General features: G+C 43.6%; 1 protein-coding gene across 1 annotated transcript in view; it reads right to left on the reverse strand.

The window, feature by feature from the left end:
- The window catches only part of LOC106582664 (kinesin heavy chain), a 161,271-nt gene that overhangs the window by 9,865 nt on the left and 137,617 nt on the right, over window positions 1-13,789 (reverse strand). Inside the window, exons 25-29 of the mRNA XM_014165938.3 lie at window positions 5,525-5,741; window positions 1,922-2,156; window positions 1,489-1,772; window positions 1,283-1,310; window positions 206-309 (exon numbers count right to left, since the gene is read on the reverse strand). Of these exons, the coding sequence (XP_014021413.3) occupies window positions 222-309; window positions 1,283-1,310; window positions 1,489-1,772; window positions 1,922-2,156; window positions 5,525-5,741 (852 nt within the window). The 3' untranslated portion in view covers window positions 206-221. The remainder of the gene's footprint in view (window positions 1-205; window positions 310-1,282; window positions 1,311-1,488; window positions 1,773-1,921; window positions 2,157-5,524; window positions 5,742-13,789) is intronic.

Raw genomic sequence — 13,789 nt, forward strand, 5'->3', positions numbered from 1 at the left:
TGGAAATCAGCATAAGCCCGTCCAGTGCACTCCCTCTTCTTCTCCCTTTCTATCTCCCTCTCCCGGAGAGAAACAGAGAGAGAGGTAGAAAGAGAGAGGGAGAAAGAGAGAGGGCAGAAATACACAAGGCAATGAATCTGCCATCTTAGATTGTCTGTTATGACATACTCATTCAATATTTAATATTCTCCCTCCCCCTCCTCACCTATCGAGCTGGGTCACTAGCTGGCAGTCTGTTCTGGCTGGATGACGTGGTGCAGTTTGGCTGGGTTCTCCTGGTTGTGGTTGTCGCAGTGCTGCACATCATTCCTGGAAACAGCAACAGCAGAGTGGACACTCAGAGACATGCTATACAACACCGGTCAGGGCAAGCGGGAGGCACTCAGGAAGGTAGGCCAGCAGCAGAAGGAAACCAGAAGCAGCACAGCATAGCAGTGAAGGGAAGGGAGGCAGTGAGGCACAAATTACAAAATTACATATTGGTTTTCTTACCCTGTAAACGGTCTACGGACGAGGTATGACAGCAATCCATGCTTTGGTTTAGTTTCCCTGGCACTGTTTCCACATGCTAACATTTTAGCGTTCACGGCACACATCCCATTCAAGTCATGGGACAGATGTGAGCATTTTTTGCGCATCATGTTCAAATCATCTGTAAGTGACTATGTTGAGCTTCACATTATATTTTTGATACTTTTGGTTGATTTGGACATGTGCAAAAAATGCTAGATAAATGTTGGGATTAAGTGGGCTAAAATCTTATGAAAAGTCAGAGGATGTTTTATTTTTTTATTTAACTAGGCAAGTCGGCAACAAATTCCTATTTACAATGACGGCCTACCCCAGTCAAAGCCGGATGATGCTGGGCCAATTGTGCGCCGCCCTATGGGACTCCCAATCACAGCCAGATGTGATACAGCCTGGATTTGAATCAGTGACTATAGTGACACCTCTTGTACTGAGATGCAATGACTTAGACTGCTGCGCCAACCGGGAGCACAGAGGGACATGTCAAAATGCTGACTTTTTGCATTTTAGCAAGGCTTTATTTATGGATTTGTCTATGTGGTCTTTATTAAAATGCACTTCATTTAATATAACAGGCTTTTCAATATTTGTGTACAATCTTCACTTAAAATATCAAAGGGACACAAAAGGCACTACTTTTGTGGAACGACCCTGTTATCAAGCATGCCACATAGTAGTGTGGTGTAGTACAAGCCTGCAGGAGGATTCAATACATAATGGCAGCCAGGTCTGTGACGGTGGTGGGCAGTCTTACCTGTTGTCATTGATATCTTTAGTGTTCCCTGTGGGTAGATGAAGCAGGTGTCAGGGTGAGGATGCAGTCAGACCAGTGTATAGTGAACAGTGAGGAGAGCAGACCATAGAAATAGAATTACACTAATTATATCTACTGTATTTCTATGGAGCAGACCAAGTGAGGAGTGAGTCCAAGTGGGGAACATTGAATGCTGTTAACCTTACCGTTGACACTGTCCACATCCACCATTTCTGTAGAGTTGACTGTAGGGTTCTTCAATGTAGAGCCCTTTTCTGTAGTGTTCTTCTCTGTAGGGTGCTTCACTGGGGAGTTATCCATTGCGGCACTATCCACTGTAGTGTTATCCACTGTAGGGTGCTTCACTGGAGAATGATCTACTGTGGCGGCATTGTCCACCGCTGGGTTATCCACTATAGTCTTCTGCACTGTAGTGTCCTTTACTGTGCCGTTGTCCACTGTGGTGGTGTTGGGTGGCTCAGCTGGCAGCCTACAGGACAGACAGAGACCCATCAGTCACCTAGTCATGAATTACAGTATTTCAATCAATCAATAATGTAAAATTACACTTCAGTGTCATGTTTGCGCTTTTGTATAAAGCTCATACACAGCAAGCTCCATTCCTATGTTTGTACTCACGTCTTGGTCTGATGGAGGCTGGTCTCATTGGAGTGGTGATTGTTGGTGTGGGTGGGGTTGGAGTTAGGTGCTGTAGCTGGGGGAGCAGCAGGGTGGCTGGTGTGATGGCTAGCTGTCTGGCTGGGGATCTGGAACATGGCGTTACTAAAATGGATGGAGTGTTGCTGTTCAGTAATGCGAACCCACGGGTTGGTGGGAGAGCAGAGTGGGAACTGGCCCGGACGGACGGGCTTGGCTGGGAAGAGAAAACAAAGCAATGTTGGTATCAAAATCATCATTGTCATCATCGTCGTTATCATCATCATGGCACATGGTTTATAAACAGGTACGCAAAACGACGGCGGATTAAAAACGTAGAATTTTTCGATTTAAATGATTATACTAAATTATTGCAACCAATAGAATGTTATACACTGCTCAAAAAAATAAAGGGAACACTTAAACAACACAATGTAACTCCAAGTCAATCACACTTCTGTGAAATCAAACTGTCCACTTAGGAAGCAACACTGATTGACAATAAATTTCACATGCTGTTGTGCAAATGGAATAGACAACAGGTGGAAATTATAGGCAATTAGCAAGACACCCCCAATTATTGAGTGGTTCTGCAGGTGGGGACCACAGACCACTTCTCAGTTCCTATGCTTCCTGGCTGATGTTTTGGTCACTTTTGAATGCTGGCGGTGCTTTCACTCTAGTGGTAGCATGAGACGGAGTCTACAACCCACACAAGTGGCTCAGGTAGTGCAGATCATCCAGGATGGCACATCAATGCGAGCTGTGTCTGTCAGCGTAGTGTCCAGAGCATGGAGGCACTACCAGGAGACAGGCCAGTACATCAGGAGACGTGGAGGAGGCCGTAGGAGGGCAACAACCCAGCAGCAGGACCGGTACCTCCGCCTTTGTGCAAGGAGGAGCAGGAGCCCTGCAAAATGACCTCCAGCAGGCCACAAATGTGCATGTGTCTGCTCAAACGGTCAGAAACAGACTCCATGAGGGTGGTATGAGGGCCCGACGTCCACAGTTGGGGGTTGTGCTTACAGCCCAACACCGTGCAGGACGTTTGGCATTTGCCAGAGAACACCAAGATTGGCAAATTCGCCACTGGCACCCTGTGCTCTTCACAGATGAAAGCAGGTTCACACTGAGCATGTGACAGACGTGACAGAGTCTGGAGACGCCGTGGAGAATGTTCTGCTGCCTGCAACATCCTCCAGCATGACCGGTTTGGCGGTGGGTCAGTCATGGTGTGGGGTGACATTTCTTTGGGGGTGCCACACAGCCCTCCATGTGCTCGCCAGAGGTAGCCTGACTGCCATTTGGTACCGAGATGAGATCCTCAGACCACTTGTGAGACCATATGCTGGTGCGGTTGGCCCTGGGTTCCTCCTAATGCAAGACGATGCTAGACCTCATGTGGCTGGAGTGTGTCAGCAGTTCCTGCAAGAGGAAGGTATTGATGCTATGGACTGGCCCGCCCGTTCCCCAGACCTGAATCCAATTGAGCACATCTGGGGCATCATGTCTCACTCCATCCACCAACGCCACGTTGCACCACAGACTGTCCAGGAGTTGGCGGATGCTTTAGTCCAGGTCTGGGAGGAGATCCCTCAGGAGACCATCCGCCACCTCATCAGGAGCATGCCCAGGCGTTGTAGGGAGGTCATACAGGCACGTGGAGGCCACACACACTACTGAGCCTCATTTTGACTTGTTTTAAGGACATTACATCAAAGTTGGATCAGCCTGTAGTGTGGTTTTCCACTTTAATTTTGAGTACGACTCCAAATCCAGACCTCCATGGGTTGATAAATTGGATTTCCATTGATTATTTTTCTGTGATTTTGTTGTCAGCACATTCAACTATGTAAAGAAAAAAGTATTTAATAAGATTATTTCTTTCATTCAGATCTAGGATGTGTTGTTTAAGTGTTCCCTTTATTTTTTTGAGCAGTATATATAAAATCAGCAAAAAATGAAACGTCCTCTCACTGTCAACTGCGTTTATTTTCAGCAAACTTAACATGTGTAAATATTTGTATGAACATAACAAGATTCAACAACTGAGAAATAAACTGAACAAGTTCCACTGACATGTGACTAACAGAAATTGAATAATGTGTCCCTGAACAAAAGGGGGGATCAAAATCAAAAGTAACAGTCAGTATCTGGTGTGGCCACCAGCTGCATTAGGTACTGTAGGGCATCTCCTCCTCATGGACTGCACCAGATTTGCCAGTTATTGCTGAGAGATGTTATCAAGTCACCTGCAAGTTCCCAACATTTCTGGTGGTAATGGTCCTCGCCCTCACCCTCTGATCCAACATGTCACAAACATGCAGAACGAGCAGTATGGCTGGTGGCATTGTCATGCCTGAGGGTAATGTCAGGATGAGCCTGCAGGAAGGGTACCACATGAGGGAGGAGGATGTCTTCCCTGTAATGCACAGCATTGAGATTGCCTGCAATCTCAACAATCTCAGTCCGATGATGCTGTGACACACCGCCCCAGACCATGACGGACCCTCCAACTCGATCCCGCTCCAGAGTACAGGCCTCGGTGTTACGCTCATTCCTTCCACGATAAACGTGAATCCGACTATCACCCCTGGTGAGACAAAACCGTGACTCGTCAGTGAAGAGCACTTTTTGCCAGTCCTGTCTGGTCCAGCGACGGTGGGTTTGTGCCCATAGGCGACGTTGTTGCCGGTGATGTCTGGTGAGGACCTGCCTTACAACAGTCCTACAAGCTCTCAGTCCAGCCGCTCTCAGCCGATTGCGGACAGTCTGAGCACTGATGGAGGGATTGTGCGCTCCTGGTGTAACTCGGGCAGTTGTTGTTGCCATCCTGTACCTGTCCCGCAGGTGATGTTCGGATGTACCGATCCTGTGCAGGCTGTTGTTACACGTGGTCTGCCACTGTGAGGACGATCAGCTGTCCGTCCTGTCTCCCCGTAGCCCTGTCTTAGGCGTCTCACAGTACGGATATTGCAATTTATTGCCTTGGCCACATCTGCAGTCCTCATGCCACCTTGCAGCATGCCTAAGGCACGTTCATGCTGATGAGCAGGGACCCTGGGCATTTTTCTTTTGGTGTTTTTCAGAGTCAGTAGAAAGGCCTCTTTAGTGTCCTAAGTTTTCATAACTGTGACCTTAATTGCCTACCGTCTGTAAGCTGTTACTGTCTTAACGACCGTTCCACAGGTGCATGTTCATTAATTGTTTATGGTTAATTGAACAAGCATGGGAAACAGTGTTTAAATCCTTTTCAATGAAGACCTGTGAAGTTATTTGGATTTTTACGAATTATCTTTGAAAGACGGCGTCCTGAAAAAGGGCCATTTCTTTTTTTTGCTGAGTTTAGTATGTATAATATGGAAGTAGAAGCATAAGTTCAGTAGTTTGCTCCAATTAGGGGAGGAGCCGTAGGATTAGTAAAAAAAACAACAACAAAAAAACATCATTATTACTATCATTGTGCGTGTGTTAGCTATCTGAGCTGAGTGTGTTTGGGTGTGTGAGAGACCTGTGTGTTACCTACCTGGGTGGTGTTCATGTATTTATGTTTATGCCTGTGCGTGTGTGTGCGTGTATCATTACCTATCTGGGCAGCATGTGACCTACGGAGGGGGTTCTTGGCCCTCATAACGTCTTTGATACTCTCCACTTCCTGTTGATAGCGTCTTCGGTCCTTCATGGCCCCCTCCTTAGCCTCTTTCAGTGCACCCTCCAACGCCCGCACTCTCTCAGCCGTAGACCGAAGACGCTTCTCCAGCTTAGGAAGCTCACAACGCAGGTCTGCATTATCACGTACCAACTGGAGAGAAAAAAAAGAGAGAGAGAGATGGGGAGGCAATAGTCATGAGAGTGATAAAAATAGCCTGAGGACAACAACGTATCTAATATTCGCTATAGGAATAGACACTATATATACAAAAGTATGTGGATACCCCTTCAAATTAGTGGATTTGGCTATTTCAGTCACATCCGTTGCTGACAGGTGTATAAGGTTGGGCACACTGCCATGCAACTTCATAGACAAACATTGGCACTAGAATGGCCTTACTGAAGAGCTTAGTGACTCAACGTGGCACCATAATAGGATGCCACCTTTCCAACAAGTCAGTTCTTCAAATTTCTTCCCTGCTAGAGCTGCCTCGGTCAACTGTAAGTGCTGTTATTGTGAAGTGGAAAAGTCTAGGAGCAACAACGACAGCTGCGAAGTGGTAGGCAACAGAAGCTCACAGAACGGGACCGCTGAGTGCCGTAGCACGTAGCGTGTAAAAATCATCTGTCCTCGGTTGCAACACTCACCACTGAGTTCCAAACTGCCTCTGGAAGCAACGTAAGCACAAATGTTCATCGGGAGCTATATGAAATGGGTTTCCATGGCCGAGCAGCCGCACACAAACCTAAGATCACCATGCATACTGCCAAGCGTCAGCTGGAGTGGTGTAAAGCTTGCCGGCATTGGATTCTGGAGCACTGGAGACACGTTCTCTGGAGTGATAAATCACACTTTACCATCTGGCAGTCCGACGGACAAATCTGAGTTTGGCGGATGCCAGGAGAACACTACCTGCCCCAATGCATAGTGCCAACTGAAAGTTTGGTGGAGGAGAAATAATGGTCTAGGGCTGTTTTTCATGGTTTAGGATCCTTAGTTCCAGTGAAGGGAAATCTTAATGCTACCTCAGACAATGACATTCTACACCATTATGTGCTTCCAACTTTGTGGCAACTTTGTGTCGAGATCTGTGTGGAAGAACTTGACTGGCCTGCACAGAGCCCTGACCTCAACCCCATCGAACACCTTTGGGATGAATTGGAATACTGACTGCGAGACAGACCTAATCGCCCAACATCAGTGCCTGACCTAGCCAACAGTATACCACCCTGCATCCCACTGCTGGCTTGCTTCTGAAGCCAAGCAGGGTTGGTTCTGGTCAGTCCCTGAATGTGAGACCAGATGTTGCTGGAAGCGATTAGACCTGTCGTGCAGTCGGCGTTCCAATTCATCCTCAAAGGTGTTTGATGGGGTTGAGGTCAGGGCTCTGTGCAGGCCTTACCTAAACTGTTGCTACAAAGTTGAAAGCATAGAATCGTCTAGAATGTCATTGTCTGCTATAGCGTTAATATTTCCCTTCACTGGAACTAAGCGGCCTTGCCTGAACCATGAAAAACATCTGGACTGCCAGATGGTGAAGTGTGATTCATCCAGTGGAGGCTCCTTAGAGGCGGAAGTGGAGGACCATCCTCCTCAGTGGGACCATCCTCCTCCTCATAAAAATAAAATTGTAAAACATTTAAAAAGTTAAGATAAAACTATACTAAATATAATCATGTCATCAAATAACTGATTAAAACACACTATTTTGTAAAGGTCTACAGTAGCCTTAACAGCACTCTGTAGGGTAGCACCATGGTGTAGCCGGAGGACAGCTAGCTTCCGTCCTCCATGTACATTGACTTCAATACAAAACTTAGGAGGCTCATGGTTCTCACCCCCTTCCACAGACTTACATAGTAATTATGACAACTTCCGGAGGATGTCCTCCAACCTCTAGGAGCTCTTGTAGCATGTACTGACATGTCCACCCAATCAAAGGATTAGCGAATTAATCTAGTACTGAAAGCATAAACTACAGCTAGGTAGCACTGCAGTGTATAAAATGTGGTGAGTAGTTGACTCAAAGCGAGAGAAATACAATAGTTGAACAGTTTAACAAATTCATTTCTTCCAAAATGAAGGAGAAGCAAGAGATAATTTTTGTTCACTTTCAGTTTCACATACTTAGCTAGCAAATGCAGCTAGCTTGTTTAGCCTACTGAAACACCATGCTCAAACAGAGGGATGCTATGTTAGCTAGCTGGCTATGACTTTCCAAAACAACAATGGAACTCTTCCAAGTCAAGGTAAGCTTTTGGTATTACAAATGTATTGCCTGCAGGTGTAACTGTTTATTGACTGTACACTAACATTACTGCATGATTGTAGCAGGTTTACTAACGCGTTAGTTATATTAGCCATGCTGACTATGCCATGACTATAGCTAATATGGTGGCAACGATGTAGGCTGTTTGTAGAGGTTTGGCTTGGAAAGTTTTTTTCGCCTGGTCACATACAGCCGATGTGTGGTACATTGAAGTCCGAAGGGAAGAGAAGGAATACAACGTGGCTGTTATGAGAGTGAACTCAGTTTACGCGTGATCAGGGTGTATTCATTCCGCCAATTCTGTTGAAAAACGTTTCCTAAAACGGAAGCAAACGGAACAAAACGGGGTTAAACATACCTGAATTTGTCCAATAGAAGCTTTCGTTTGCAACTGTTGGACTAATGATTACACCCTATATCGGCTAGACGCAGGCAATCGGTATTGAATGTCACTGTCTGTCACCTCAAATCTGTCTCTCGATCTGTGTGCACCTACATTGTAAACTTTCATTCATAGGCTAGGTTGTAGCATCCTTATGATGGGTATAGGGAATATTCGAGTATCATGTAGTAACCTAAACCTATCGATGTTACATTGAACTGGGTGAATGGAATAGGAATGAGAGTCATCCAATATGCTGTTATAGAAATAAGTCCATGCTCATGAAAATAAAATGGTCCTCCCTCATCTTAAACGGCACTGAATGCCACCGGATTCAGAGAATGCGTTTCCACTGCTCCAGAGTCCATTGGTGGCGAGTTTCACACCACTCCAGCCAACGCTTGGCATAGCGCATGGTGAACTTAGGCTTGTGTGCGGCTGCTCGGCCATAGAAACCCATTTCATGAACCTCTCGATGAACAGTTCTTCCAGAGGCAGTTTGGAACTCGGTAATGAGTGTTGCAACCGAGGACAGACGGCGGTCCCATTCTGTGAGCTTGTGTGGCCTACCACTTCGCGGCTGAGCAAATGAAAGGTGGCATCCTATGACGGTGCCATGTTGAAAGTCACTGAGCTCTTCAGTAAGGCCATTCTACTGCCAATGTTTGTCTATGGAGATTGCATGGCTGTGTGGCAATTTTATACACCTGTCAGCAATGGATGTGGCTGAAATAGCCGAATGCACTAATTTGAAATGGGTGTCCACATACTTATGTATATGCAGTGTATTATGTTACATATGGGTAGGCTCGAAATACAATTTCATATGATCATAAAATCTAAATCAAATTTTAATTGTCACATGCTTTGTAAACAACAGATGTAAATTAACATTGAAATGCTTACATACAGGCCCTTCCCAACAATGTAGAATACATAAAACAAACAAAAATAATAAACATGGGTACCAGTACCGAGACTTAGTGCTCCGGTACCGTTTGCCATGCAGTAGCAGAGAGAACAGTCTATGACTTGGATGGCTATAGTCTGACAATTTTTAGGGCCTTCCTCTGAAACCACCTTGTATAGAGGTCCTAGATGGCAGGAAGTTTGACCCCAGTGGTGTACTGGGCCGCACGCACTACCCTTTGTAGGACCTTGTGGTCGGATACCAGATTCTTCACTGGGATTCTGGAGACGGTTGTAGACACAACAGGACCATAGTTGCAGCCACTTCTTCCAGTTCAGCTTGAATTAGTGGTTTATTGAAAATATAGAAAAATACATTTTGAAATGTCTGAGAAACTTCTCTGTCAGTGGATTATAAAATGAAGCATTGACATTCATTAATTGGAGAGGGGTGAAATTTCCACAGCCCCATCCCTCAGCTGTATACCTAAATACATTTTGTGGACTGTGATGCGCATTGTCAAAAGTCACACTGGTGTCATCTTCACTTTCCACATCTTCCCTTTCCAATGCAGATTTAATGCGGCCTACTGTTCTCTAGGGTACGTGGGACGAAATCGTCCCACACTATTCAACAGCCAGTGACAAATCAGAGCGCCAAATTTAAAACCACAAAATGTCATAATTCAAAGTTCTCAAACATAGGGCTATTTTACACCATTTTAAAGACAAGACTCTCGTTAATCTAACCACATTGTCTGATTTCAAAAAGGCTTTACAGTGAAAGCAAAACATTAGATTATGTCAGGAGAGTACCCTGCCAAAAATAATCACACAGCCATTTTCAAAGCAAGCATATATGTCACAAAAACCAAAACCACTGCTAAATGCAGCACTAACCTTTGATGATCTTCATCAGATGACACTCCTAGGACATTATGTTATACAACACATGCATGTTTTGTTCAATCAAGTTCATATTTATATCAAAAAACAGCTTTTTACATTAGCATGTGATGTTCAGAACTAGCATACCCACCGAAAACTTCCAGTGAATTTACTAAATTACTCATGAATAACGTTCACAAAATACATAACAATTATTTTAAGAATTATAGATACAGAACTCATTTATGCAATCGCGGTGTCAGATTTTAAAATAGTTTTTCGGTGAAAGCACATTTTGCAATATTCTGAGTACAAAGCCCGGCCATCACGGCTAGCTAATTTGACACCCACCAAGTTTGGCCCTCACCAAACTCAGATTTACTATAAGAAAAATTGGATTACCTTTGCTGTTCTTCGTCAGAATGCACTCCCAGGAATTCTACTTCAACAACAAATGTTGTTTTGATTCCAAATAATCCATAGTTATATTGAAATAGCTCCGTGTTGTTCGTGCGTTCAGGTCACAATCCGAAGGGTGACGCGCGAGCGCATTTCGTGACAAAAAATGTCAAAATATTCCATTACCGTACTTCAAAGCATGTCAAACGCTGTTTAAAATCAATTTTTATGCGATTTTTATCGTAAAATAGCGATAATATTCCAACCGGGCGACGTTGTATTCATTCAAAGGCTGAAAGAAATACATGGCGACTTCTCGTGAACGCGCATCTCCAGTGTCACTGTCCCCAGGGAGGCCAGTAACAAACAGAGCAGCTGTACTTAGCCTAGAGACTGCAGACCTCTCGTTCCACTTTCTGGCGCCTTCTGAGAGCCAATGGAAGCCTTAGAAAATGTCACGTTACAGCACAGATGCTGTATTTCCGATAGAGAGGCTACAGAAGGACAATAAATTGTCAGACAGGGCACTTCCTGTATGGAATCTCCTCAGGTTTTGGCCTGCCATATGAGTTCTGCTATACTCACAGACACCATTCAAACAGTTTTAGAAACTCTAGAGTGTTTTCTATCCAAATCTACTAATTATATGCATATTCTCGTTTCTGGGCAGGAGTAGTCACCAGTTTAAATCGGTACGTTTTTTTATCCGGCCGTGCAAATACTGCCCCCTAGCCCCAACAGGTTTTAAGCAATTGAGATTCAGTAGATGCTGTTGATAAATGGTTTACAGAACTAAAACTACTGTAACTTAGAAATGTATGTTTTTTAAGAAAGAGACAAGGTTTTTCTATATAATAAGAGTGAAGTCGTGATGAAAGGATTAATCAGGAAATGTTTTAAATATTCTCTGCATTCTGTTGTCCTCTTCTTGATGTCAATTCTTCCTGTTTCTCTAATTAAGGTATTTGTCTCTTTTAGTGTCTTTCCCAGATGCTTTTTGAATATTTTGTACTTGTTTTGATGTTTCTATGACAATCAATATAAAAATGATTGCGAACAAGAGATGTAAATGCATTTTTATATGATTGAATTATTTCTATCAACTCAAAACCTAACTTATGAAAATCAAAGGTTGTAAAAGTAGGACAAGGCCTTTGTAGATTAATGAGCACTTGTTTTGATGTTTCTATGACAATCATTGCAAATGTTATTGCGAACAAGAGATTTAAATGCATTTTTATATGATTAGATTATTTATATCAAAACAACACTTTACTTTTTATGCAAATCAAAGGTTGTAAAAGTAAGACAGGCCTTTTTAGAATAATTAGCATTTGTTTTGATGTTTCAATGCAAAAGTTATTGAGAACAAGAGATTTCACGGAGAATGTCTGTTGAATGTCTGATATAAAAACTACTTTACCTCAGTCAGCACCCAGCACGGGCTGGAGTGAATTTAGCTACAGTAGCTATGCAAGAGGTAACGTTAGGTAGGATTAACAATACATGAATGCAACGACTTTCTATAAATGCATTAACTGGATTGTGTTTCGGAATTAACTTAGCTATATGTCACGTTGTCGATGTAATTTATTGACAGTAGCGTATAGCCAATTTGTTTGACCAAGTTAAAACAAAATGCAAGTCTATTGTTCTTGTATATACGCGGTAAAATGCTGGTAAAATAAGCTGATAGATTGTCCGAAAATAGACTGTTTGTGCGTTGTTACCTCTGGAATTGTGACATTTATAGTTAACAAGTGTCTATTTAATGTTGATAAGTTTAAATCTGTGCCAATATGTATTGGATAGTTATTATGATAAATATGTAAAATTCATGAGCAGCCAACTAAGGGACTCAAGGAAACTAAGGGGACAGTGAGGGAAAGTTAGGTAGAGAGGAGGAGTAGGACAGCCTTTTTTTACACAGGTGTTTTATGGAGCCATGAAAAATGATTGTACACAATATCTTTTTACTGGTAAGTATTTTTGAAAGATATGACAACTTTGTCTGATGGACATGTTTGTGTGTGTATCTGCAGGCCAGCAGAGGCAGAAGTATTATGACCTGATAAGTGGCTCCTACATGGCCCAGACTATGTCCACAGGAGGCCCTGACTGAGTGGTTTCAATCCCCAGCTCTCACACAAACCGACACGGTACACTCAGCAAGGGCTCAACACAACCATCCAACTGCTATTTAAATGTAGTATTTACGATTTACCTTCATGGTCCCTCATGCTTTGTGTAATGTATCTCTATCTAATCCTCTCTTCCCATTGTTTCTGTGCAGTCTTCAGATATCAGGCAGAGGCTGTGCAGATAGCGACTGAAACAAGCGGCAAAAAACACTCAAACTGGACCTGAACTGAACTGAAAATAAGAGCGACCAGGGATGTGTGTGCTTTGGGGACATTTAACAGAATGTGACTGGCAGAACAGGTGTTGTATGTGGAGGATGAGGACTGCAGTAGGTATCTCAGATAGGGGGGAGTTAGGCCTAAGAGGGTTTAATGAATAAACATCAACCAGTGGGTATTGCGACAGGTATACAGAGATGACCAGTTTACAGAGGAATATAGAGTGCAGTGATGCGTCCTATAAGGAGCATTGGTGGCAAATCTGATGGCTGAATGGTAAAGAACATCTAGCCACTCGAGAGCACCCTTACCTACCGATCTATAAATTAAGTCTCCGTAATCTAGCATGGGTAGGATGGTCATCTGAATCAGGGTTAGTTTGGCAGCTGTGGTGAAAGAGGAGTGATTACGATGGAGGAAACCAAGTCTAGATTTAACCTTTGATATATTCTGAGAGAAGGACAGTGTACCGTCTAGCCATACTCACAAGTACTTGTATGAGGTGACTACCTCAAGCTCTAAACCCTCAGAGGTAGTAATCACACCGGTGGGGAGAGGGGCATTCTTCTCACCAAACCACATGACCTTTGTTTTGGAGTAGTTCAGAACAAGGTTAAGGGCAGAGGAAGCTTGTTGGACACTAAGAAAGCTTTTTGTAGAGCGTTTAACACAAAATCCGTGAGGAGCCAACTGAATATAAATGGATGCGAGACCTTCCTACTGCTTGAACTATGTTGTTGATGTAAATTGAGACGAGCAATTGATAAAACCGTGGGGCCTAGGATCGAGCCTTGGGGTACTCCCTTGGTGACAGGCAGTGGCTGAGACAGCAGATGTTCTGACTTTATACACTGCACTCTTTGAGAGAGGTAGTTAGCAAACCAGGCCAAAGACCCCTCAGAGTACGAGAGGAAAATTAACACGTTTACCTTCTTTGTTTAATATTAATAGTTAACAATTAATAGTTAACAATTATATATACTTAACAAAT

This window comes from Salmo salar, chromosome 22 (genome assembly GCF_965601325.2).
Source record: "Salmo salar chromosome 22, fSalSal1, whole genome shotgun sequence".
Lineage (NCBI taxonomy): Eukaryota > Metazoa > Chordata > Actinopteri > Salmoniformes > Salmonidae > Salmo > Salmo salar.